The sequence below is a fragment of the Nelumbo lutea genome, chromosome 2, assembly GCF_056320005.1.
Source record: "Nelumbo lutea isolate HS-2025 chromosome 2, American lotus-T2T, whole genome shotgun sequence".
Classification (NCBI taxonomy): Eukaryota; Viridiplantae; Streptophyta; class Magnoliopsida; order Proteales; family Nelumbonaceae; genus Nelumbo; species Nelumbo lutea.
Window position 1 is genome coordinate 66,799,273 of NC_142685.1, and position 26,276 is coordinate 66,825,548.

Consider the following 26,276-nt stretch of genomic DNA (forward strand, 5'->3'; position numbering starts at 1 on the left):
TTTAAAACCTATGAACGGTGGAAGAACAATGCAAGAAATATAAGCTAACCCAAGATATTGTTGCATTGAGACAAGGGGATATGTTTGTTGCAACTTTAGAATGACTATGGGAACAACTGGACCACCACCTTGTATTTGACTGGAAAAATACAAGAGATAAGGAAAGGCATGATAAACAAATTGAAGAAGGCAGGGCTTTTAAGTTCTTGACTGGCCTAAACCCATTGTATGAAAGCATAAGATCCCAAATTTTGGGAAGGGGTGAGCTTCTAGATTTACATCATGTTTACTATTTTGTAAGAAATGAATAGGTTAGAAGGAAAGAGGTGCAAGTAGACATCCAAGTGCAGCCTGTTGAGCGTTAACTTTGATTTCTTCAACCCAAAAGGGGGATAAGCATTCAAACAAGAGACATCTCAAGTGCTTTCACTGTGGAGATAGGCATTTGAAAGAGACTTGTTGGATTCTTTATCCTCACCTGAAACTAGCTATATTAAGGAAGGACAAAAAGTCTCAGAAGAGCCAAACATCAAGTGGAAATGTTGTCATAAGTAATAGTGGTGAAAGACCAAAGAACACACATATAGTTGTACATTTCTACCAATGGGATAGAGTACTAATTCCCACACATCAGGGTCCTATTTTGATTTCACAGCTAATGAGGTAGAAATCCTTAGCTTGGCTAAAAAACAATTCCCTTGCATCCACCTCTCTTGCCAAATCAGGTATTGTCTCTGCTCACAACGTGACTAATCCTATAGTGTCTAATTCTTGGATTATCGGTTCTGGTGTTACCGACCACATGACACACATGTCTTCTTTATTTTCTTCTTATCATTTAATGTTTGGCCAAGATAAGATGAGAGTTGTTGGTGGTTCCCTCTCCACCATCTCTAGAAAATGAGAGCTTAACCTAAGCAAGGATCTCTCTCTTAAATTAGTTCTACATGTCTCATATCTTGCTTCCAACCTCTTATCTATTTCTAAGCTTACCAAAAACTTAAACGGTAACATAACATTCTTTCCCATTCATTGTATCTTTCGGGATAGATTGACGAAGAGAACAATTGGGAGCGATCATGAGTCTGAAAGTCTCTACTATTTTGATGCAAGTATCAATTTAGTAATCGGGATAATGAGGAGTCAGTAACTTACATTTGTGGCATGCTAGACTAGGTCATTTACCTTCTTCTTTAATGCAATGATTGTTTCCTGAGTTGTTCAAGTGTGTTTCAAGTTAGAGTTTGATTTGTGAAATGTGTCTGTTGTAAAAACAATGTAGAACTCTTTATCCAATTTCTAGTAATGAAATTCAAGTTCATTTTTATTTAGTTCATTCTGATGTATGGGTCATTCACCTCTTGTTTCTATAGATGGCTTTCATTACTTTATCAGCTTTGTTGATCACTATTCATGATGTACATAGATCTACTTATTAAAAGGGTGTGATGAAGTACCATAGACAATCATGGCATTTTGTAAAATGATTGAAACTCAATTTAGCAAGAAATTAAGTAGTTTTATTCAAATAATGTTACTAAGTATTTTGAAAGCTCATTGAATCTATTCATGGAGGATGCAGGTATTTTACATCATTCATCTTGTATCCCTTAACAAAATGGGATTGCTAAGCACAAAAATAGACATTTATTGGAGACAGTTTGAGCCTTAATGTTTCAGTACAAAATTCTCAAGCACTATTGGTCTCAAGTAGTCCTTACACCATCGTATCTAATAAATAGAATTCCATTTAGGGTATTGGTTATGAGAATTCATTTCTTTGTCCTTTGTCCTTTGTCCTAACCTTCCAAATTCCATCTTCTTCTTAGGGTCTTTGGTTGTGTGTGTTTTGTTCATGTCAAGGATCCTAACAAGACTAAGTTGGATCCTTTGGGCTACAAAGGGAGTTTGCCTAGGATACTCTCCCACACAAAAATGTTATAAATGCTATGATCTAGTTACTAAGAGAAAATATATCACCATAGATGGGGTGTTTTTTGAGTGTCAATCATATTTCCAGTCCTCTAGGAATCCTCTTCAAGAGGAGACTAGTAGAATGAAAGAGGATTCTTTTTCTCCTTCTTTCTTTATGTCTCTTTTAGCCTTGGGTCTTCCATCTTCTCCTCCCAATCCTCCTAGTTTTAGCTGCCCAGGTCAACCTAGTGAGAATCCCACTAAACCTATTACTACTCTTAATGTTGAGGATGTGACTGATGACATTAATAGACAACAGAAAGATATGAGAATTGCCTACAAAAGAAGAAAAAATGATCCTCCAACTTGTGGCAACAACCAATCAGACTTGGATCAATCTGTCTCAATGGTTTCAGGTAATCATATAACTCCTACTTCTAATTTGGATCATCCCATTGCTCTTCGTAAGCCTATTTGTTCTTATACTACTCAACATCCCATTGCTGAATATGTTTCTTATTCATGTTTATCTCATCGTTATTATTCCTTTGTGTTTGTTCTTTCTTCTATTCATGTTCCTGCTAGGTGTTCAGAGGCAGTGTCTGACCCAAGATGGAGAGAGACAATCAATGAGGAAATGAAAGCCTTAATGAAGGCCAAGACTTGGAATTAGTAGATCTACCAAAAGGGAAAAACACTAGTGACAAAAGGGTTTACTCAAAAGGAAGGGACGGACTACAAGAAGGCTTTTGCTCTAGTTACGAAACTTAATACAATTCGGGTTCTACTGTCATTATCTACAAATTTTTCATGAGAGCTACATCAGTTGGACGTGAATAACGCTTTTTTGAATAGTGATTTACATGAGGAAGTATTCATGAATCCTCCACTTAGTTATGATTTTCATGAAAATGTATATAAGCTAAGGAAAACATTATATGGACTTAAGCGATCTCTTCAAATTTGATTTGAAAAGCTCTATAGGGCCATAAAGAAAGTGAAATACACTCAGAGTGGTGCAAATCATACTTTGTTCATAAAAAAACAGGATAGCAAGCTTACAACACTCATAGTCTATGTGGATGATATGGTGATTTACAAGGAATGATCCAAAAGAGATAAAAAGATTGGAAGAATTCTTGGCATCTAAATTTGATATCAAATATTTAGGACATCTAAGATACTTCATTGAAAATTAAAGTTGTAAGGTCACAAGAGGGCATTTATATATGTCGAAGGAAGTATGTTTTTTATCTTTTAGAAGAGACAAGTATGATGGGGAGTAGACCAACATCTACTCTAGTTGAGCGGAACCATTGTCTCTAGGAATCAATTGGAAAGTACTACCCTGATAAAGAAAGATACCAAAAGCTAGTGGAAAATTGATATATCTATCTCTTACCCGACCTAATTTAGCTTATCTAAGCATGTTGTCAACCATTTCATGCACTCTCCCAAGATTCCTCATATGAAAGCAGTTGAAAGAATCCTTAGGTATTTGAAGACATGTCCAAAGAAATAAATTTTGTTCAAAGAACACAATAAAATTGAAATTGAGGCATATACTAATGCAGATTGGGCTGGATCAATTAGAGATAGGAAGTCAATTTCCATATATTATACATTTGTTAGAGAAAATTTAATTACTTTGAGAAATAAAAAGCAAAATGTGGTTGTAAGATCAAGTGTAAAAGCTTAATATTGGGCTATGGCACATAATACTGTAGAACTATTGTGGCTTAGGACCCTCCTTGGTGAGCTTGGGATGAAAGTTGATGGTCCTCTCAAGTTGTAATGTGACAATAAGATTGCCGTCAACATTGCAATGAACTTAATACAACATGATAGGACTAAGCATATCGAGACTGACCAACATTTTGTAAGAGAGAAAATTGTCTCAGGTGAACTTTGCATTTCTTATACACCCTATGAGATGCAAATTGCTAATGATTTGACAAAAAGAATATTTTCAATGAAATTTCTAGACTTGGCAAGTTAAACATGACTGACATACATACTCTTAAGGGGGAGTGCTGGATGGAGTGGTTAAGTGTTGGTGAGCTTATTTATCTTTTATGTCCCAATTCTATAGTATGTTACGGGCCTTTAATTATTGAACCTAAACCTATTTTATTTTATTATGTCTAGGTGTCTCATTACTAATCAGGGGTATTTATCTATTTCTGTAATATTTTTTTGTTAATATATATTAGCTTGTAGGCAGAATGAGAATACATTGCCACCCATTCACAAACTCCTTCCCTTCTCTCTTCTTCTTCGTCTTCTTTTATACTTCAGCAAACAGATTTTTTATCAGAGATGTGGTAGAGTAATGGTCCCGTTTGTTTGTCCACCACCCGTGCATGTTAACAAAAACTGTGTTAAGTCTAAAACGTGAAGGAGTGTGTTCCGGCTTTCTGTTACATAAAGTTTGTCATGTAGTGGAGTTCTGCTCTTGGAAGTTTCCTCTTTTATATAAACTTATTATTGTGTTTCTTGATTAGAAAGCCATAGCCTCGACTTTTGCTTCACTCAATCCTTCCAATTGATGAATTGTTGACTACAGAAGGCTTCTTTTACCACGTATTATCTTCACCACTTGTTATGTCTCAGGTGAATATGACGTATGCATCAAATTATATTACTTTTTTTAAGGCTGTCTTTGGTTGGATTCTCACCGGTGAAGAGCTAACCCTAATCCTAACCCTAACCCTCTCTGTTTGACAAATAACTAAGGGTTTATTTAGTTGGTAGTGGGAATCGGAACCGAAATCTGAAAGATTTCAGAATCAAAATCGGAACGGTCCTATTTCCGTAGTCTCATTCCCATTCCAATTCCAAATTGCTATTCCTGCAAATCAAAATCGGAACGGTCCTATTTCCGTAGTCTCATTCCCATTCCAATTCAGAATATTTGTCGTTTTCTTAAAAATATTTGTTTTATATAACTAGTTTGTGTGCATGCAAGTGAAAATGTGTTCAGTTCCTTTAATTTTATGTACAACCAAATCAAATTTTATTAACAAAAAAATGCTTTGTAAAATAAAATAATCCAACTGCGTCAAAGTGATTATTTGTTTGTAAATATATCCCTGCCCATGACTTCCGGCTACAGGGATGTTCGCCATATATTAGGAAAGAAACCAATTGATCTCATCTCATGTTAATTGGGTGGTGTTTGGCAACAAAACTTTCATCATGCTGTATTTTTATTCTCTGGCATTAACCGCATTTAGGCTACATTTGGCACTCCTTATTTTAAAGATTTGTCTCTTTTTTACAGTTAAAATGTTCCTATAAACATTGAATTTTTTATTATAAAAAAAAAGATAAATCTTTAAAATAAGAAATGTCAAATGCAACCTTAATCTCTATTCAGAGCTGATTTTTATTAAAATTGTTGATAGGCCAGATCGGGCTGGGTTTGGGGCAGGTTAATTTGACCACTTTATTAACAAAAATGTTCAGTTCAAGCCCGAATCAGCCTGAGTAGAAACAAGAAAATTTAAGTATATATTATTAACAATAATTATAATATTTTTATTATATATTATCATATACTGATATATATACACTGATAATATCGGATTGGGTTTATTTAGAAAAGCCTGAGACTCACTCAAAAATTATTCAGGCTTGATACTTACAATCTGAGCCCAAGCCTATTAGTGGGAATGGCAATGGGGCAGGGTGGGTACAGGGGAGATAGCCACCCCCATCCCTCTCCCTGCCAAAATAAAAAAAAAAAACACCATTCTCATCCCTCCCCGTCCCCACCAATGGGGACAAGGATCCCCCTATCCCTGTACCCACTAGGATCCCACTCTCCACCTTTTTCTTATGATATAATATTTGCTTTATCTTTTTTGTTTTTATTTTCATTCCAGAATACTAAATTGTTATAATTTATAATCCTATCAAAATAAATCTAAGTATATTCAAATACATTGAAACATATTTAACCATATTATAAAAATGTTAACATAAACCCAATTATATATACAATTGGGATTCCCTTGGGGTGGAGATTAGGGATCCCCATCCCATTCCCATCAATGGGAATGAAATTTTCTGCATCCCCATCCCCACCAATTCTCACGGGAATCGGGAAAATAGAGCAAATTGTCATCCCTACTCACAAGCTTAAGATTTATGTGTTTTTTTGTCTTTTTCATCCTAGTGGAAAATCAGCCGTGAATTGGGAGTTTGGATCACCTGCCCATGAGAACTCTGCCCACGCCTATCCACAACGCACTACCCCTGCATAATACTATGCACATGAGATGTTCATGTGTGGCTCCAATAAACATGGGCAGAGTTCTCATGGGCAGGAGATCCAGACTCAGTACAAATATGTACAAGCCTTATATTTTGTATTTTTAAATACGTACAAAATAACATGTATTTGTAGATATATAAATATGTACAATACAAATATATATACAAAATGCAAGATTTTGCACTCTACGTAATTGTATTTGCACTCCTCCCAAACTGAGCGTAAGTGTTAAATGCTTTAATTAACGAGATAAAAATTAAGGAAAATATAAAAAATAAAAAATACTAAAAATATATAAAATTTATCGTAAAGCTGAAGCATGTCTCCTCATATTAAACAGAAATAAATGTCATGACTGAAAATTATTATTATTATTATTATTATTGATAGAAATCGTTTAAAATATAAATAAAAAATGAAAAGACCCTATAATTGGATTAAACACTTGGCGATTCCAATCGGTTTAACTAATTCAAGAATTTCTTCTAGGTGAGTTTGGGTGTTAAACAAACCTTTAAAAAATACAAAAAAAAAATGTGGTTAATTATCAAGTAACCAAATGTAGACCAGATGAAGTCCCATGCACTTTGAAAACCGAATAAAAAACCCAAATGAACAAAACGAAATGATCCAGACCAGCCCCACGCCCACCCTCTGTCCCTCCCAGGCCTAACCACTACCAAACAAGACCGAAGAAACTTCGCCCACTCTAGACAACTTTAGTTATCAACAACAGAAGTTGGTTAAAAGCTATACCTAGTCTAACCATAGCAACTCCGCTTGATATATACATAGAAGCTTCCACGTCTGCACCTAATTGCTTTTTGAAGGCTTCAAAAAAAAATTGCATTTTGAATCCAAACCGTTAGATTTTCCCACGTCCCTATCACCCCATTCGATGTTAAGATGTTTGTACAGATAGGGTTTCATATAACTACGGTAGTACCACAGTATCGCTTCTCGTCGCATACATCAACAATACCATATACTAAAATCTAAAACCACCCTCTCGTTAACAAGTAGCTGCTTTGTTAAGGCCCCCGCCGTTGGATGGTGAACGGCGTAGGTTTAGAAGAGGGCGCTTTTCTTCTACATGAAAAGCAGTATATACATAATACATCATTTGTAATTGTAGTCAACGGTCAAAAGGTCTACTCTACAGTATGAATAAACTTGACTCACGAAAATGCCCTTACCTGAATCCAACTGCCAGAGACCGGGCGCCAACGAAAACAAACACATTCTGTTTTGAAGAATCCCAAGGAATCTTCTTTTTTTTTCTCCCTCTCTCTTCTGCATTTCAGAAAATCAAAGAAGAGGGAAGCGTTGGTGGCAAGTAACCTTCCTTATTCCTCTCTCTCTCTCTCTCTCTCTCTGTAGATTATTCCTTGCGGACTTCTTTATTCTTGCATCTCAAGCTTCTCCGAAATCCAAATTGATCCTTCTCTCACCATTTCTTCATCGTTGCTTAGTTTTTCTTACAGAACAACCAAGGATCCACCGCTGAAGGTAAAAGGAAAAGGAAACCAGAATCTGAAAGCAAATTCTTGAATTATCTCTTGGAGCTTTACTGTATCTTGACCAGATTCAGTGCGATTGTAGGGGTTTCATCCGTCAATTTGAACTCTGGCAGAGACCTTGACTTCATCAATTTACCAATCTCCATTCGTCTCCAAGGTTTGGCTGAGTTCATTGTTTTTAGACTCTGGTTTTCTTGTTGTCTCTGTGTTTCGGGACAAGAGTTTGGTTGTATGATTCCTTCTAAGCTCCTCGGGATTGTAAGCTGGAATGTTCTGTTTGGTTGAGAGGCATTTAATTTCTTTTTTTTTTTTTTTCTGCTTATTTTTCTTACGTTCCTTGGCTTCTATTGTCTGTGTCATAGAATTACAAAGAGTTGAATCTATTTGTGGTTTTGTAGAATAATTGAAGATTGTTGTTGCATAAGAAAACGAAATGTTGGGGGAACTCATTACCAGGAGTCTCATGTATGTTGCTAAATATCTTCCTATAATCCTATTCATCCCTATCTATCTTGATTCTCTTGACTCTGATTTCATTTCTTTTGAGACTGTAATTAGGAAAAAATAATCTCGATTCTTCTTGAACCTAGAATTGCTTTCGGATTTTGAATGGCAGGATGGTGCTAGGGTATATATATCCTGCGTTCGAGTGCTTCAAAACCATGGAGAAGAACAGAGTCGAGATTGATCAACTCCGGTTTTGGTGTCAATATTGGTAAGGATAAGCTTCCCTTAGCTTTCAAATTTTGCTAAAGCTATGAAATTATCAAAGGTCTTCTTATTGGAGTTTCAGTTTTCATTGGTTTTGTTCTTCCTTCTTGTTCAAACAAATCCAGTGACAGAGGAAGCCCACCATTATTAGGAAATTTCTTACCAAAGGAAGAAAGCGTAGGTAGACTTGGTCTTAATTTTTAAATAACGTTTAAAAAGTGTCTGAAGAAGGCTGGTGAAAGGTATAGAAGTATAGATTACTAGCTGTAGACTTGTGAGGTTGCCAATTGTAGTGATTAACCATGGCGTACACGTGGAGGTTTAGGAGTTGGGACCCACATGATTCATAGTCAGAAGAAGGACATGATTAGTTAAAGATTAGTAAAGAAAGTCCATAGGTTTGGTGATCAGATTTGCTGGTTCTAACTGATCTCGGTAGATAGGATGTGAAAGGAAAAAAGGATACTGTGTTTAAAATAAAGAGTTTAAATTTTTATAATAAAATTATTTTAAAAAAAGATTAAGATTTTTTTTTTTGCATTTTCTAAATAATAATAATAATAATAATAATAATAACGGGATTAGCTAGAGCCCCATGAGTCCATGACTTACCAAATGCGCAATGTTTTGAGGATTAGAATGCATTGATTTGATGCATCCAAACTTAGGGACCGTTTGATAAAAGCTGAAGATAAACTGAAAAGCTTATTGCTTTGTCTGCATAAGTTCCTTTTAAAGAGGTTGTGTCATTGTGGGGTTCTTTATTTCTGAAGCCGAAAGTTGGGTAGATTATCATAAAAAATTTATTGTTTAGTTATTCTAACAATTAAAAGACAAAGCAACAAGTGTTTTCACCAACTTCAGTTGTTATTCAAACAGCCCCTTACTGGTGAACACGAATCAAGTTAATGTTGAGAAATTCAAGTTTGGCTTGTAATAAAGCTTAATTTAACTCAGGCTATATTAAGCTTCACGCCAAATTTGAGCTTGATATATAGACTCCATTCAGCTCAATCGGTATTATTAAGGTGGTAGTATTTGTCAAAATTCATGAGGCACGTTTTGATTGATCAAAGGAAAAAGTGATTTTAAACTTCTTTTCCTATTAGGCTCAATTCTGTCATCCTTTTCAGTTTTGCTTCAGATTTTAATGTCGTCTTGTTTGTAAGAAGTAAAATAGTAAGTAATACGAGTTCATCCCTTCTTTTTTCTTTATTTTTTTATAATATCACAAACTACACAGTGTGAATTTGTCTTGCTGTTCCAAACCTGGGTAAAGGAGGGAGCGTCAAATTGGCAGCCACCAATAAAATTTTTGCCAAACTTTCACTATATGGATCCTGGTGGGGCAGAAAAGGGTGTAAGAGAGATGGAAGAGGAAGGTTTTTTGTTTGGGAGGAGTAAGATGGGAAATAAAATGACATGTTCCTCGCTTTATATGAGAGAGAATTGAGATAGAAGAAAAGTGTAAATTTTGCCAGTTTTTTTCGATGCAAAATTTGCACTGTCAATTAGTGCAAATTTACAATCAGGTAGGAGTATAAATCATAATAACCAACAAGCGGATGTAGAAGTGGAACTGAACCAGGTGCAAAATTTGTATCCATTTCACATTTGCACTTTAAACAGAGTAACATTCATATGAGATGGTTAAAATCATCTGGTTACGCAAGTGTGCCGTGTTGGATCCTTCAAAACCATGGGCAAGTTTGGCAGCCTCAGATCCAACTAGGAGTGCTCTGTACCCAGATCAATATGCAACCTCATCAAAAATGGGATGCACCTGAATCCAATTCGCCAGGCACTGCCTAGAAGAGACAATCGGACCATCAGAACCAGGATCCCAAAAAGGAATTCACCTTTGAGCGTGTAAATACAGACTGTGAATGTTATTCACACGGCACTCTTCCCATTGGGGATCCAGGGGCTTGGAGCGTGTTGCAATAGTCATTGAGGGGCCAGGGTCTTTATCTCCAAATTTACTAGAAACAGTTTTGTATTATGTAGAAGACAAGTAAGGAAAAAGATGTTGGTCTTTCTTGGTGAGACTGTCACCAACTAAAATCCAATTATGAATAAAAGCAAGTGCCACTGATATTAAGGATGGGCTTAAAACGTATAGAGACATCCATGCACCTCTGATAAGACTTGGCATTGGCTTGTTGTGCACTGATGGGCTGGTTAATCCAATTAGTATTTGACTATTTGTCAAATGTGAGTGACATCTGAAGGAAGATTCTCTTGAATAACTGGTCAATGAAACAGCTTTACAGGAACAGTATTCAGTAAATGAAAATCTGCATTCTCTGAACAGACTGTATAGCCTATTTTTTTCTCAGGTGAAGCTAAGAACCTGCTGTTAACAAACCATGCAGGGTCATTGTTGCACTGGTTACTGCTTCTGAGAGGGTGGGGGATATCTTCATCTCATGGTAAAGCATAGCTTAGCTCTTCAGTTATTTGTAGATGTTCAGAGAGAGAGATAAAAGATTTCAAGTTTCTTATGAAGAGTATACTTGCTTGTGAAGGTTACCCATGTATGGGGAGATGAAGCTGGCCTTCATGATCTACTTATGGTTTCCAAGAACCAGGGTAATTCTTTTATGGTATTAATTGAAAAATAACAAAAGAAAACTACCGATTACTGGGTTCTGCAATTTATACTCAATTTCCTAATGTTAGAAAGCTTAACTGCAAATGTAGGGAACTAGTTATGTCTATGAAACCTTCCTGCGGCCTTTCATGACGAAGTATGAGCCAGATCTCGATCAGAATATGGGGGAACTAAGGGAAAGAGCCTGGGATTTAGCTGTGATGCATTGGAAGAACTGTGCTCAATTCGGAGAGACAACATTTGTTCAATTCCTCCAGTATTTAACTTCGAAGGCTAAAGGCAACGAAATTCCGGTACACCTCTGTTCTTTAGCAACCTGAGCTTAATTATATGGAATTTTCCCAATCTGAAACTGTGCAAACAGCACAGTTCCCTGCATGTTCACACATCAAATGATCAAAGACTTCTATAATAAACCGCCCAAGATCGATCTGTAACTGAGCTTTGAGTCTCATGGCTCCATTCCATTCAAGTGAAACACACCCACTTAAGCATCAGTCAATCCATAAAATTAGATTCACCCTGCATTCTTTCTCTTAATTCTTGCAGAAAGTCGATCCTCAGTACCCCAGTGCGCCTCCTCTCAACACAATCTCCTCCGGCGACTGGCAGACGAAACAGCCCAGCAACAGGCGGTCACCGTCGACATCACCACCGCCAAAACGCCGCTCGTGGTTCCCAACCACCTTTCAACAAGCCACTAAGACAGCCATGCCGAGCCCCAAGAAGAAAAAATAATTAAAAAAAAAGACAAATTGTACTTCAAAATTCTTTCATTTCTTGTTTTTCCCAATTAATTCCACTTCATTCTTTCTTTTCTTTGCATCAATCCTCTATAAAAAAACGGAAGTTTCAATCTTTTTAAAAAAACGAAAAAAGAAAAACAAAGAAATTAATTACACAAAGAAATAGAATCTATTCTGTCAATTACATAGAGGTCCGTCACACCATCACCGTCAGAGGTAGATAGCGGCCGTTATTGATGCCGCTTTTCATGTCTCCTTCCCACCCAAATCGCTCCGAGCAACCGATTGAAGACCCGCGTGATCACCGGAATAATATGTTGTTTGATAAACCCAAGACAATCGTTGACCGGATTCCTAAAGTAGTCGCTGGAGACCCTGACCCACATCCGGTGGAAGAAATACGTACCGGAGGAGCTCGGCGACGAGGACATAGGCTGGAGGTAAGCCCAGGCGGCCTGCTTGACGAGGCGGTTCCTGATGGAGATCTCGTAGCAGGACTGACTGCCGGGGCCGGTCGGAGACTGGACTACCGCTGCCGGTGATGAAGGGAGGAGGTCCTTCAAGGAGGTATAGGTCTGTGATCGTAACGAAACAAGCTCGAAATCGGTCGACAACGACGACTTGTCGCCGTTGACGACGGGAAAGCTTGAGCTCTGAGCCGGGAGATCGAGCTTCGTGGGGACCACAGAAGAAGATATGGAGTTCCTCCGCCCGAGCATCGACGACGGAGTGTCCAGTCCATTCGTCTTCATAGATGAAAACTAAGAGAAAAAACAGAGAGAAGAACTTCACTGTGGAGGAGATTTGAATAGAGCAAACGACTAAAATCCCACCTGTTATCCTGAACGAGGACTCACCGGCGGAGTCTGATCCACTCCGACTATTCCTTCTCTTTCCGCCTCCATCTATTCTCCCTCTCTCTTCCTCTGTTCTCTGGTTGGATATTATAATTCTCCTTCTCGCTCTTTGGCAGTCTGACTGTATTAGATTGGTTTTATATATCCCTCTTCTTGCACTTATTATATATAATATAGGGGATTGTTATGATGGTGCCATATATCATGACCGTTCAATCAGTAAGCCTTAGGATAATCGGAATAACATTATCCGTCCGAGTATTTTGATTGTAGCCTAAAAGCGAATACCGAATGATTCAAACGGTCGAGAGTTGAGTGATGCTAATTGGAGGGGCAAAACAGACAAAGGGACTCGCTGAAGCGCTATCATATAATGCAGATGAGAGTACGTAGTATCATCATCCTTTTCGGTAATATCTGGAACCTCCACGTGTCGACGACAATGTGGGGCCGACTTATCGAGGGAGGAGCTTATTATTGGCCATAGCTTTCACCGTTTCACGCTGTCTATCTCTGCGCGGAATCTTCGTCGCGACCTACCGGGCTACCAGAAAGCAACATTAAGCCACTTGTTTGTTATTGGGTTTTTTAGGTTTTATTTTAGGGTCTCGTCGGGCCAAAGTTCAAATGCGAACGGCTTCACATGGTAATGCTGGGACGCTGAGGTCCGCAGTGCAGGTTTTGTTTGCCACGTGGACGGATGACATGACAGATTTAATCTAACGGATGAACAAATGGCCACATGTGATATCCCAACCCCGGTTGATCACTCTATTTTTTTTTATTATTCGAGATGGAAAAAAGATTCTAATCCGATGGCTACAGTATGGAGTTGTATTCATTAGCCATGGAATCTCGGTTTATGTTATCCCGTCAAGTCCCATAATCCAAGTTTGACTTGTAGATGAGGGACGTTATGCTAGCTGAATTCCGATTGAATCTTTGTTGTTTTTCGCGAAGAGACGGAGAGGTTGCACAGCGCTTTTGCCTTTTTATGCTTTTGCGTTTTTGGGCCGGGTCCAATCTTTTGGACTTGTTTCCTTTTGTGGTTTTGGGCGGTCCTATTAGAAGCATCCCAGTTGCTAACAAAAGTAAGGGAAGGTCTATGGTCTGAGGACCGATTTTACAACTTGCCACGTGTTTTGATATTGATCTTCCCTTAATCTGGAATTGAAATGGGAATGAAATCCATAGAAATGGGAATCGGAATGGCCTATTCCTCTCATCTGTTTGGTTTAGATGGGTATCGGAATTGGAATCGAAATTCATGTAAATCAGAATTGGAATGGTTAATTCCTCCCACCTGTTTGTTTTAGACAGAAATCGAAACCCAAATCCAAATCAGCTGGAGTGGATTTTCAATTTTTCATTTCTAAGAGAAGGAAAGGGAATTGTCATTCCCTCAAATGGGAAAATGTAATTTCACTCAAATAGAAATGAGATTCTAATTCCATTCAATCAAACAGTTAGATGGTATGGTATATTCCGATTCCAGACCCCTATTGTTGAGCTCGGATCTCCTGCAGGACATTACAACCGTATATTGGGAACATCTTCCCAATTTATATGTTATCTCATTCATGGGAGATATTCTCAATGTACAGATGTAGTGCCCTTAGATAAAATCCTTGTGAGCAGGAGATCCCGAAATTGACCCTCAGCACTCAATGTCCCACAAAGTGATTCAATTTGGAAAGAGTACAAATACAAATATGTATAATATAAATACATACAAAATATAAGGTTTTGCACTCTACATATTTGCATTTTTACTCCTTCCAAACTCAGCCTTATACAATTAAAAAAATCATCAATGTGGGTCCATTTACATTTTGAGTGGACAAGGTGCAGCTGAGCTCAGAAAGATGATATAAGCGACCCACCACTAAGAAATCTGACGTGGATTTTAAGTGGGCAAGGTGAAGCTGAGCTGGACAAGAAGGCTTTGAGTTGGGAAATTAAGTGGAGGATTATGTTAAGCCTTGACCTAATCTAAAAAACAGAGAGAAATGGTCCAAGAAGTTGGACCGCAGCCAAAGTGGAAAATGGTTCAAGCCTTGGAACCCTTTGATTTTTGGACGCAAAGACATGAAAGCAAACCATTATAACATTATTGCAGTGGCAAGCAACGACCGACCCAACAAGCAACATTTTGCTCTGCTGGTTTGCTCTCATCTATGAAAGTTCGGCATGCCAATGACTAATAGAAGACAAACCGGAAAAGACCACGTGGCTGTAGTCATTCGTCCATCAGAGAAGGTGTCGTCCAGATGTGCGTGGTGTCTTGTCATTATCAGCTTCCATGCAATAAAGAGCCCCTTGTATTGCACCTTTCCTTCAATCATAGCACCTTGCAGCAAAGAGCTACTGGACTGTGGCTTGCCACGTGGAAAGATGGTTTGATAAACAAACATCAGCCATTTCAGGCTGCCACTTCAGTTAATAAAACCATTTGATCCGCCAACTAAATCACTGGCCACTAGTTGTAAGCTTTAACCTCATCCTTCTGATTCATGTGTCCCTTTCCACATTTTTCAGTTTCTGGGTGGGCTCTACATAAAGGAATAATGAAAATGTAACAATTAACAAATACACAAGCAACGCATATAGGCTGCAATTTGGATTGGGCTCGACCCAAACTTTGATGGATGAAACCCAAATTGGGTTGGACTGGGGTTCAAAATTTCCATTTATAAGAACTGTACATGTATAGTGTTCCCGGCTTGTAGCATTACAGACAGTCTTAAAATCAGATTCAGAGCAACCCATTATTTAAGAACTCAAAATGCAGACCAACCCATTTGTGCTTGGCTGAGAAATGACAATCTGAGGTTGAGTTTGGCCCGGCTCATTGTATCCAGTTGGCACACCTACAGTGGGCCTAGCTATAATGGAGCCACAACCAAAAATATTATACAAATAGGAAATATAAAATAATATCTTCTGAAATTATTCAAACTAAAATATTATATGTCCCTTAATTTTACAAGCTAAGATCATCTAGTGGATGATGACCACGATCTGTGTAGCCCTTCCACTAATTTTTCTCTCTTTCCCTCTCTCTCTTCACATTATGTCTTTGATTTATTGGAAGACCTGAAAATCATAACGGTTGTGATTTTAGGCTTCTGCATCTCAACTTTTGTGATTTGAGGGCCCTATTAGGTCCGTCTAAACCCATCATGAACTTAATGAACCGAATATAGAAACCCATGAGTGATATGAAGTTGACACATAATATATCTCAATCTACTTGCGCCTTTTGAAAACATAAAAGGGTCTCTAGCTGATAAAGAGCAACCTTTGAGTTTTAATATTTTTTAATGTATTTTGTAGAATAAGTTAATTTTCTTTAAAAAGAAATCAAATAAGGGTAAAAATACTGTTTACCTCCTTCCTCCTCCTAAACCGTCAAACAAATCTCCCTCACCTTCTTCTCTGCATCTGAATTGTTCTAAAGCAGTGAAAGGTGATTTTCCACCGTTTACAACAGAGCAAAATGGAGAGGGAGAGCCGATTTCTCACAATGATTTCTCGGTTTGCTATTGTGACCCTGTGTTTCTCATGTTTAATGTTTTTTAATTTAAATGTTTCCTGTTTTTGTTGTTTGGTTGAATTTTAATTTAAACGTTTTTTATTCTCCACCTCAAATTAATACCCATCAAAGTGTGTCACATCAACATTTAGTGTTTCAGGAAATACTAGGGCATTGGGAGAAATAAGAATTTGACGTTTCCCCAAATGCCTCATATACAAAAATCAAAACATTTCAGTTTTCTACCATTTATTTGATAAATGGTGAAACCAAACAACTGTTTTATTTTACTTCATATGCAATAAACACCAACACTTCAATAAACACCAACAAAATCAAACATTCTCATTATAATGACCCCATGCTTTGATGTATATGTAGGTTTTAACCATGGTTCATTTGCATATGTGAGCCTATCTTAGTATGGATAAAGTTAGAATTGTAGGACTGATTTTTAAAAACTAAATAGATGTGTTATAAGTGGAGCCATATATAAAATGTATTAATGGCTATACATTTTGATGCCTATTTTGGTCTTACATGTGGTACATATGCATATCTCAACCTATATCTTGACAAAGCCAAAAAAACGCACTTGTTTTTTACAACTCAAACAAACAAGTGCAAAATTGTTTTATTAATTGCACCACCTTCAACCAAATAAGACAAGTGCAGATGTCAATGCAAACTAAATCAGATTTGCACTCCCATGCATTTGTGTTAGTGCAAGTATGATTTGCACTACAACCAAGCGCTGCTTTAGGGTTTTCAAATTTCAACGATATATCTGGCTTAAAAACTACAACTCCTATGGGATGAACAATATCAAAAGGGTTGTCAATAGGTCGGATTGGACCTGATGGACCGGAACTGGTTGGGTCAATTCTGGTTCCAGAAACTAGAACTGATGGGTTGGTTCCAATTCCTGGTATATTGTCTCGGGATTAATTAGATGTTGGGGCCCAACAGCATAGTCTGTTGAGACAGTTTTTGGGCTGGGCACGTTCTGGGCAATTCACCTATTCACGCCCATGCTCTGGTTTTTAGTAAAAAAAAAATTAATATGTAATTACTAATTTATTCATTCTCATGGTAATGTGGCATTCCCAGAAATTCTCTCAACAGCATAGGTTGTTGGCCCCCAACAACTAAAGTTTTTCCATTGTCTTGATTCTTATCGATTCGGAACCGGTTCCACCCAGTCTCGAATCAATTCAAACCCGATCCAACTTTTACACACACACACACACACACACATATATATATATAATCGGGTTCATCACATCAGACCCGATTGTTCTGAGAATCAATTAGTTCGATTTTGGGTCTAAACTTAGCATTCTTGTCGAGTCGGGTCTGGTTCCACTAGAAACCAACCCAGACCCAACCCGTTGACAGCCCTAGATATCAATACATTAATAATAATGTCCATCCTTATCTTCTTTCATTTCATCACTTGCAGAAGTGGGGCTGTCAATGGAGTAGGTCTACTGGTGAATCTAAACCAACTGAACTGATTATAACGGTTCTGGTTTCATGATTTTGTCCCAATTATTAAATAATTGGATCAATTTCAACTTTTATCCGTTCCAAATGGATTTAGACCCAGAACCAATTATCTTATTAAATATATACAATATCTTTTTTAATTTTTTATAATTTTTAACATATTTTCCATTTGAAATGGTAAATTTGATAGATATATTAGTTAAAAATGTTTAATTTATTAACATATAGATAATTTAGTATTTTTTATCATTTTTATTATATTTGTATTATCAAAATTTAAATTTTAAGTTATCTATACTATATTATATAGCATATGGTCCACGTTAGCAACCTTCTCCTTCTCCCATTCCCCCTTCTCTCATTTTTCCTTAACTATTTTTCTTTCTCCCTTACCCCTTCCCAAGGCAGCCCTCTCCTCTTCATTAGAGTCCCATTCCAACTCCCTCTATCTCATGTTCCCAATCACTTAGCCAACACCCACCTAAAATTTCTCTTAGACTATTTCTCCTACCTAAAATTCCTCCTAAAACACCTCTTAATCTAACTTACATGCCTAATAAACCATGTCAAAACCAAGAACATGGTTAAATTAATTTGGGTAGTTAAATTAATTTGTGAAATATTTTTTATAATTACCGATATTATTGAATATTACTCAATAAATATCAACACCTAAACTATAATTTTCCATAATTTTGGTAAATTGGAAAAATTAATTACTATAAATTATTTCCTGAAAATTACTAATTTGGTAACTTCATTTCAAATATTTTTGAAAATTAATTATTGAAATGAATATTTACATAAATTACTAATAATTACAAATTGAATATTTAAAAAATATCATTAATTTTCTAGCAACAATTAGTTGTTGATATTTTTAGTAATTTTAGTCAATTTATTAATATTTAATGATATTATCAAATAATAGTTAAAAAATTTCAATATTTTTTTAGTGGGAAATTAATTTCAATAAGTATAAATTTATTATTTATAGTTTTAATTTTGATATTTACTATAATTTTTAGCATTAATTATTGATTTTGTTAATTTAATTACTAAAAATTATTGATTTTGATAATTTAATTTAGTGAAAGTTAAATTATAAAACCTCCAGTTATTTAAATAAATAATTGGAAAATTTTAATAATTTTTTTCAATTATTATAGCCATAATGATTGGAAATATATTTATGGGTTTGGGGGATGACCCCCTGCATAGGAATGGCAATGGGTGGGTTCAAGGTAGGGATCATACTCCCTCTCCCTAACCCCAAGTCTTAAATTAAATCCCCATCAGGAAAAAATTTAGTTTGCATCCTTGGTCCCCGATGAAGACAGGTTCTCCATTAGGGACCTAAATCCTTGAATTTTTTAATTAAAAGTTTATTTTTAGAAAAAAAAAATATTTATTTAAAGTAAAGGAAATTTTAAAATGAAAATAATATTTTAAAATATTTTGATATATATAATATAAATTATATTATAAATAGCATAAATAATTTTTGTATTTAACATAATATATACACATATATTTTTAATAAATATAATTGGAGTCAAGGCGGGGTAGGGACTTCACTCCCCATCTTTGTCCCGTTCCAAGATCGGATATTCCTATTAATCCCATCCCCTCCCTATCCCCGCTAAGACAGTTTGTGTCCCCATCCCTGCCTGGTTAGGGCAGCTAGGTATTTGGTGGGGATGGGGAAAATTGTATCTCTACCCCCCGGTTGTGTAGCCCCATAGAGCAATAACTTTTAAGCCATATAAGCCCTAACATATTTTCTCATGCATCGCATGAGGCCTGCTAGTTATTTAAATAAGCAAATATAATTTTCAGTACAATCGAGCCTATCGTGTTTGGACCTGATAAACCCCTATTAACTATGGTTTTTGAATTGCCATTGACTCGAAAGGTTGGACTGTTTAGTCTGAGAATCATCCAAGCAACCGGTTCCATTTTACCTTAAACTCAGTCCATGGCCAAAAACTGTTGAATCGGTCAATGACTCATTGCCCGAGCAATCAAACCATCAACCCATTCAATGGTTTTTTGCCATTTTTTAATTTAAATTATTTTTTTATTTTTTATCAAAATATACTATCCATTCAAACTGGATGGTCAAACCGTCAACCCAAAAACTGGTGAACACATCAGTTCCGCTCGGAGTCGTTTTTTTAAACATTGCTAACGGTTTTAGTTATGTGATTTTGTCTTAGATTAATAATAGGTTCGATACTTATTCTACCTAGACTCGAGCCGTTTAGTCCTACCAAGACCAAGAAGAGCCAGTCCCTGTCCCTGTTTTCCTAACGAGCTGTGTGGCGGAAGTCTACTGGGTTCTTTCTTTCTTTATATTTCTATTCTCTCTCTCTTTTCTGTAAGGGTAATCCTGTCCACAAAAAAATATTTGTTTCCCGCTCACGTCTTTTCACATTATCTTATTAACATCGCTGAATTTGTCAATTTGATAAATTCCATTAATATTTTTGCAAAAAGGCAAAAGCCCTATATTGCCCATGCTTGTTCTTGAGATTGTAGTGTGTGGCATCAACCTTGCTACTTGTACATTCTCCTCGCCTTAGGTTCAAACATTGGAGGGGAAGCTGCAATTATCAAAATGACCCTCTACACAAAGTATTTCCACACGTAGCTGTTGGGCCTTCTATTATGCCACAATGGGCCAACATTTGTTGGACCACAAAGACCAATCTTATTTCATTATGAATCCCTGATGTCCTGTAACTGTAAGCCCAATTAAATGAAATAATCTTTTATACTAAATTAAAATTATTAATCATTTTTAAACGATGGTTATACTTTCATACTCCACTAAATATGCATCATAGAGGAATTAGAATTTGGTAAAGAATAGAGCCCAACCAAATCTCTCTACCATCATCATATTGGGTTGCTAAAGAAAAGCCCATCATCTCCAGCCCAATAACGAGGAATTAAGGAGCTTTCGTTTGCATAGATCCCAGGGGTAAAAGGGACATTTGGCGTTTCCCTCTTTACTTGATTTTATCATCTCTCTCTGTGTTGGTGGGGACTGGGGATAGCCCGATAGATATCTCTCTCTGGCAGCAATGGCGGCATCTCTGCTCTTCCCTCCCGTCTATTCTGGTACGGTTTTCTGCTCTTCTTCCACTTGCTTCTCCAAGAGCGAGAAGTTCTCGCTTTCTAGTCTTTCTGCTTCACAACTGCTCTGCAAATCCCATGAGCGGCACCAATTAAAGGTCAAAGCTCTCAAAGAAACAACCAAAGAACCCAATACAAGCCCTCCACCTTCTGCTGAGGAAATTACGGAGAAATTTGGCCTTGAAGCCGGTCTCTGGAAGGTATTAATTCAGGGTTGCGTTTAAATTAAAATTTCTAGTTTCTTTTCCAAGAATTCAGTTGATCCGTAGGAGAGGCCTGTAACTTTACCCCCGAACCCCCCGGGGGGTTTCTTTCAGACATATTCTAAAATAGAATAGAAAGAGAGGGTTTTGAGTTTGATAATGGTGATGATGATGAAAAGCCTCAATAACCCATCTTTTGTTATGTTCTGAAATTAATTATTAATTAACCCAGTGAGAGAGATTGATGAGTTACATTTTACTTCTCAACATTAAGATTTAAAATTAATTTGTTGGGTTTTGTTTATTAGATACCCTGTTAATAATTGAATGGATACATGCAGATATTCAGCTCAAAAGAGGGAGGAAAGGAAGGGAAGGGAGAGAAGTCCAAGGGAGATCAAGCCAAGCAACTGTTGGCTAAATATGGAGGAGCTTACCTTGCCACCTCCATTACTCTCTCTTTGATCTCCTTCTCACTCTGTTACGTCCTGATTAGCGCAGGCATTGACGTCCAGGCGTTGCTGCAGAAGGTAAGCCATCTGGAGACCTTGATCTTGCTTCTATCCACTACACACTTATTGGGTGTATACAATTCAATCTCCCAGGGGTCAGAGGCCATGGCGTTGTGTTTTCTTCTTTGTAATGCAGTTCCATTTGCACTGGTTTGCAAAAAACATGGGAGTACAAAATACAAATGACTTCAATGCAAATTATCATTATTTCTTTTTCTTGTTGCAATTTTTACTTTGTTTTGTTTTGTTTGTTTACCGTGTCAGCGAAGTGAAATAAAACTTAAAACAAAGTAAAACCTGAAGCAAAAGTGAATCAGAATTTACACTCTTCTGATTCATACATATTGCCATGCATTTGTACTTATGCAAATAAAACTGCATTACAAACAGAGAGAGCCCAAATTCTAACTCATGCTTCACCAAACTGAATTTTTTTTTTTTTTTTTCAGGTGGGAATCACAGCCAATGAGACGGGTGAAAAAGTAGGGACTTTTGCATTGGCATATGCTGCACATAAAGCTGCATCTCCAATCAGGTTTCCTCCGACGGTAGCTCTCACTCCCATTGTAGCCGGTTGGATAGGAAAGAAAACCAAAAAGGAAGAGTAATTTGTAGTGTACGATTCTAATTTCCTTCTATTTGTAATGTGATTAGAGTGTTTGTTTAGTGCAAATAATGGTTCACATCCTAAGTCGTTTCTTTCTGCAGTGTTGTGTTGTCAAGGAGAATGGTTGATACGTATACCTTCGGCGCTGAAGGGCACATAATACACCCACTGACCCGTATGAACTGATACGTTTCTAAATATATTTTTATATTAAATTTATGTTTTTAAATTATAAACTAAAATACAATCCAAAATTTTGTGTCTGTACTTCTAAAAACATGTAAGAAATAAATTATAAATTTATAATGCATTATTTTGCAATAGGTCGAACATTCACATGAATAATCAGTTCCTTAATTTTGCATTTTGCATCTTAATTTATATTAATGGGTTTGTGTTTATAAGAAGTATGTTGAGTTTAGATTTATGTAAGTTAAGACAGCTCATCTGTATTTTACATACAAAATGTAAATAACAATTCGTTCACATCTAGTATGTTGTTTTGATAAAATGGTTTGGCAAAATGGAGGGATGCATGATTTAAAAATGCCACTTAGAAGGAAAATCTTAAAACATTTTTTAAGTTAATAATATTGTATACAGCTGACAGTTGACCTTTTTGCGTCTAAAAATTAAGGGTAGTGAAATATGAATATTAAGATGGATGAGTGGGAAAGTAGAAGGTCAAAGATGAGTTTATTCATTAAACCTAGAGCAATTCCAATAAGTGATAAAATGAGAAAAAGTAAATCAATATGGTTTGATTACATTCACAGAAAACCATCTACTGCACCAATAAAAACAAGTGCTCTAGTATAGTTAAAGGGGCTTTTTGATAGTAAATAAAGGTGACGAGAAATCAGCCACCATTAGAAAAAAACCCCACCAGAAGAGATATAGGTTGAAGGGGAAAAATGACACTATGGAATGGTGGAACAAGATTGTTGTAAAAAATGATAAAGAAAGTAGAATGAAATTTATCGTTATTCGCTATTCAAACTGTAACTTGCAAGAGTTTGATATTGCAGAATCTTGAAATTGAGAATTGCAAGGGAAAATGAGGGTTGAGTCGTGCCACTTAGTCACTCTCCTTAAAATCGCATTTGCCATCTATGGTATAGCCGGGTGATCGCAAATCGATTGCCAAGATAAAACAACCCACAGGTTATTGGTAGGCGTGCACTCGCTTACTAGACCTCCGCGAACCACAAAATGATGATGATCAGATTTTACAAAGAAGACAGAAAAGAAGACTATCGAAAATTGATGTGTATCAACTGGGTCGACTAGCATACTTTTTATAGATTGGTCTCAGACCCAAATGGACACAACGGTGTCCTTTCAAATAGTAGCCTCTTCAGAACAGTGCACATGTTCGAAGAAGCATAGGGAGGAAGAAAACGTTTTAATTTAAAAAAGAAATTCGAATTCGAATACGACGCATCGCGTGTGTGTACACGTAGACGTACACAAACACGCACCTGGCCCGACTCGGCGCGTGCGTGTGAAAAGAACCCCCAACCCCCTCATATGTATGGAATATCTATAGTGCTCTCCTGTGAGTCCCCTACCCATAGAGAGAGAAAAACTATAAATATACTCTATTTCCACTCCTTTCCCAAGCATTGTAGGACAATGAGTCTTCCCATGCACTCAGGAGTGGGAAGAGGAAAAAACAAAAACAAGAGAGGGAGGAGAGAGATTCTTGAAATTTTGAATCTCCCTTCAACAATCCCCCATAAGATTCAAAATAACAAGAAAATCGAACAATCTGAGTATCACAGTGAGAAAATTATTCATGGTGATGTCTTTTGGACTCCAATCAACACTTAGGTATGACAGACTATGTTATAGAGTACGGGTGGAGTCAGACTCTTTCAACATTTCCTCGTTGTCATAACTAGCTAACCAACCAACTCAACTCACCAGTTCTTTAATGGTTCTTTGATTTTGGAACATTTCGGCCTTATTCCACTCTTCGAATCATAAGTGTTTTAGAGAGTCGGCCCTAGATCTCTCTTAGAAGCGGCAACACTTCACACTCATTTAGGTCAGTTATTAATATGCACTGCACACATCATTCTTAATTGATTAAGAGCCTTATGCTCAACCTCATCAAACTACAGTGAGCACTAACTTACCTCAATATCTGAAATGGGACACAAATTGATATTGCTTTCCCAATTCATCTAGCAACTCGTTTTTACCCATTGAACCTAATTCCAATGATCTCCTTTCACATAGGTTGGGTGTCCATCACTAATGACTTTGTAACAAACTTCAGCCCCATTCCTACCAATGCCTCATAAACTACCTTAGAAGTTTGTGGTTTGGTTAACAAATCTGCAATGTTCTTTTTAGACCTTACAAAATCTAGAGCAATTGTACATTCACTGAGGTATTGTCTTACCAGGTTATGCCTTAAGTGGATGTGCCTTCTTTTACCGGCATACATCTGGTTCTTGGCTCTAGCTATTACTGCTTGGCTATCACAATGGAGAGATATGGATGGAACCAACCATGACCAAAGTGGTATATCTGCTAGTAAGTTCCTTGGACACTTTGCCCCGGACTTCGCCAATTCTAGTGCAATAAACTCAACATTCATTGTTGAACTTGTGTTACATGACTACTTTACCGATTTCCACCTAGAATAAACACATATCCACTGGTGGAAGTACTGTCCTTTGAATCTAAAATTCAATTCGCATCAGTAAAGCCTTCTAAAACAGAAGGAAAACCTAAATAGTATAAACCAAAATTTATGATTCCTTTTAAATATTTTAATAATCTTACTAGAGCTTCCCAATGTTCATTTTTGGGATTATGAGTATGTTGACTTAATTTTCCCAAGCTATAGCTATGACTGGTCTTGTACAATTCATTAAATAAGACACAAATCCAATTATACTTGCATACTCCTTTCGTGACACAGGTTCTTCCACATGTTTCCTTAAGGCTATGTTTGGTTTGAAGGAGAATGTAGGGAAAGGAAGAGAAACATAGGAAAACTAATACAAGATTTGTAAAGGTTTCCCTACATTTTCCTTCAAACCAAACACAGCCTAAGTGAATACTATAGTTAAGAGGTGTTTTAATCGGTTTGTAGTTAGTGTCCAAATTTTCTAAGAATACTTTCTACATAGTGTGATTGGGAAAAATATAGTTTTTTTGTTGTTTATAGATTTTAATCCCTAAGATTACATCAACCTCACCCCAATCCTTAGTATCAAATTTGGACATTAGAAATTGTTTTATTTCTTTTATCACCTCTAGACTTGTTCCCATTATTAGCATATCATCAACATATAAACAGATCATGACTCTTTTATCATTTTCAAATTTTCTATACACATCTATCAAAATCATTTCTATTATATCTATTAATTACTAATACATTATTAAATTTTTCATGTCATTGTTTAGGAGCTTGTTTTAAGCCATATAAAGACTTAATTAATTTACATACTTTATTTCTTGTCCTACCATTATGAAACCTTCAGGTTGCTTAATTTATATTTCTTCCTCTAATTCTTCATTTAAGAAAATTATTTCTACATCCATTTGATGAATTACTAGTTTGTAGATAGATGCTATAGCAAACAAAGCTCTAATGTTGTTAACCTTACAACCGGGAAGTAGGTGTAAAAAAGTCTACATCTTTCTTTTGTCTGAACCCTTTAGCCATTAACCTGGCCTTGAATTTATCTATTGTACCATTTAATTTTATTTTTTTCTTAAAAATCCACTTGCAATCCAGTGCCTTAGTTCCATGTGGAAGATCTACAAGTTCAAAGTGTGATTAGTGACTAAAGAGTCAATTTCACTTTTTATGGCTTATTTCCAAGATACTGCATCAGGTGAAGTTACGGCTTCCTGATAAGTTATTGGGTCATTGTCCACCAAAAATGTGAACATTCCATCACCCAAGTTTGTTTCTCTTCTTTTTCTTTTCTTACTTCTCCATAACTCTGGTTCTTGCCTAAGTGAGGTACTGACTCCTTGAACACTCAATCGTTCTAAGTTTCTGGTTTGGTTTTGGGAAGGTTCTCCAATTAATATGGCGCCATTTGGTGCATCTTTTTGCACGATCTTTCGGTTATTTACAAGTCAGGAAGACTGAAAATC

At 36.6% G+C, this 26,276-nt stretch overlaps 2 protein-coding genes and 2 long non-coding RNA genes across 5 annotated transcripts; 3 read left to right on the top strand and 1 right to left on the bottom strand.

Moving 5' to 3' along the window:
• The first annotated feature begins 1,582 nt into the window (after positions 1 to 1,582).
• On the top strand, positions 1,583 to 2,924 carry LOC148871310 (uncharacterized). The gene is made up of 2 exons (XR_016107342.1): positions 1,583 to 2,330; positions 2,500 to 2,924. It is a non-coding gene; the product is annotated as an uncharacterized LOC148871310 (long non-coding RNA).
• A 4,549-nt stretch (positions 2,925 to 7,473) lies between these two features.
• Positions 7,474 to 11,863, top strand: LOC148871311 (putative HVA22-like protein g). 2 transcript variants are annotated; one of them, XM_088972476.1, is made up of 8 exons: positions 7,474 to 7,702; positions 7,796 to 7,870; positions 8,112 to 8,178; positions 8,330 to 8,428; positions 10,800 to 10,856; positions 10,953 to 11,016; positions 11,128 to 11,331; positions 11,588 to 11,863. In XM_088972476.1, the coding sequence occupies exons 3-8, from the start codon at positions 8,147 to 8,149 to the stop codon at positions 11,774 to 11,776; spliced, it is 645 nt and encodes a 214-aa protein (XP_088828602.1). In that variant the 5' UTR covers positions 7,474 to 7,702; positions 7,796 to 7,870; positions 8,112 to 8,146; the 3' UTR covers positions 11,777 to 11,863. The 2 variants fall into 2 exon arrangements, with proteins under 2 accessions (XP_088828602.1, XP_088828603.1); XM_088972477.1 differs by having other exon boundaries at positions 7,499 to 7,702; positions 7,785 to 7,870.
• LOC148871312 (uncharacterized) lies at positions 11,797 to 12,789 on the bottom strand. Its single transcript, XR_016107826.1, has 2 exons — positions 12,618 to 12,789; positions 11,797 to 12,575 (listed from the first exon to the last, which is right to left on the bottom strand). It is a non-coding gene; the product is annotated as an uncharacterized LOC148871312 (long non-coding RNA).
• Positions 12,790 to 20,691: 7,902 nt separating this feature from the next.
• LOC148871313 (FAM210B-like protein) lies at positions 20,692 to 22,469 on the top strand. Its single transcript, XM_088970005.1, has 4 exons — positions 20,692 to 21,026; positions 21,371 to 21,559; positions 21,991 to 22,157; positions 22,250 to 22,469. The coding sequence occupies exons 1-3, from the start codon at positions 20,775 to 20,777 to the stop codon at positions 22,147 to 22,149; spliced, it is 600 nt and encodes a 199-aa protein (XP_088826131.1). The 5' UTR covers positions 20,692 to 20,774; the 3' UTR covers positions 22,150 to 22,157; positions 22,250 to 22,469.
• The last annotated feature ends 3,807 nt before the right edge of the window (positions 22,470 to 26,276 follow it).

What these genes read in the sequence shown, in the direction of transcription:
- LOC148871313 (XM_088970005.1), top strand. Translation starts at nt 20,775, where the DNA reads ATGGCGGCATCTCTGCTCTTCCCTCCCGTCTATTCTGGTACGGTTTTC. An exon ending in TTGAAGCCGGTCTCTGGAAG is followed by an intron (nt 21,027 to 21,370) that starts GTATTAATTCAG and finishes GGATACATGCAG; the next exon opens with ATATTCAGCTCAAAAGAGGG. An exon ending in TCCAGGCGTTGCTGCAGAAG is followed by an intron (nt 21,560 to 21,990) that starts GTAAGCCATCTG and finishes TTTTTTTTTCAG; the next exon opens with GTGGGAATCACAGCCAATGA.
- LOC148871311 (XM_088972476.1), top strand. Translation starts at nt 8,147, where the DNA reads ATGTTGGGGGAACTCATTACCAGGAGTCTCAT. An exon ending in CGGTTTTGGTGTCAATATTG is followed by an intron (nt 8,429 to 10,799) that starts GTAAGGATAAGC and finishes CAAACCATGCAG; the next exon opens with GGTCATTGTTGCACTGGTTA. An exon ending in CTAAAGGCAACGAAATTCCG is followed by an intron (nt 11,332 to 11,587) that starts GTACACCTCTGT and finishes TAATTCTTGCAG; the next exon opens with AAAGTCGATCCTCAGTACCC.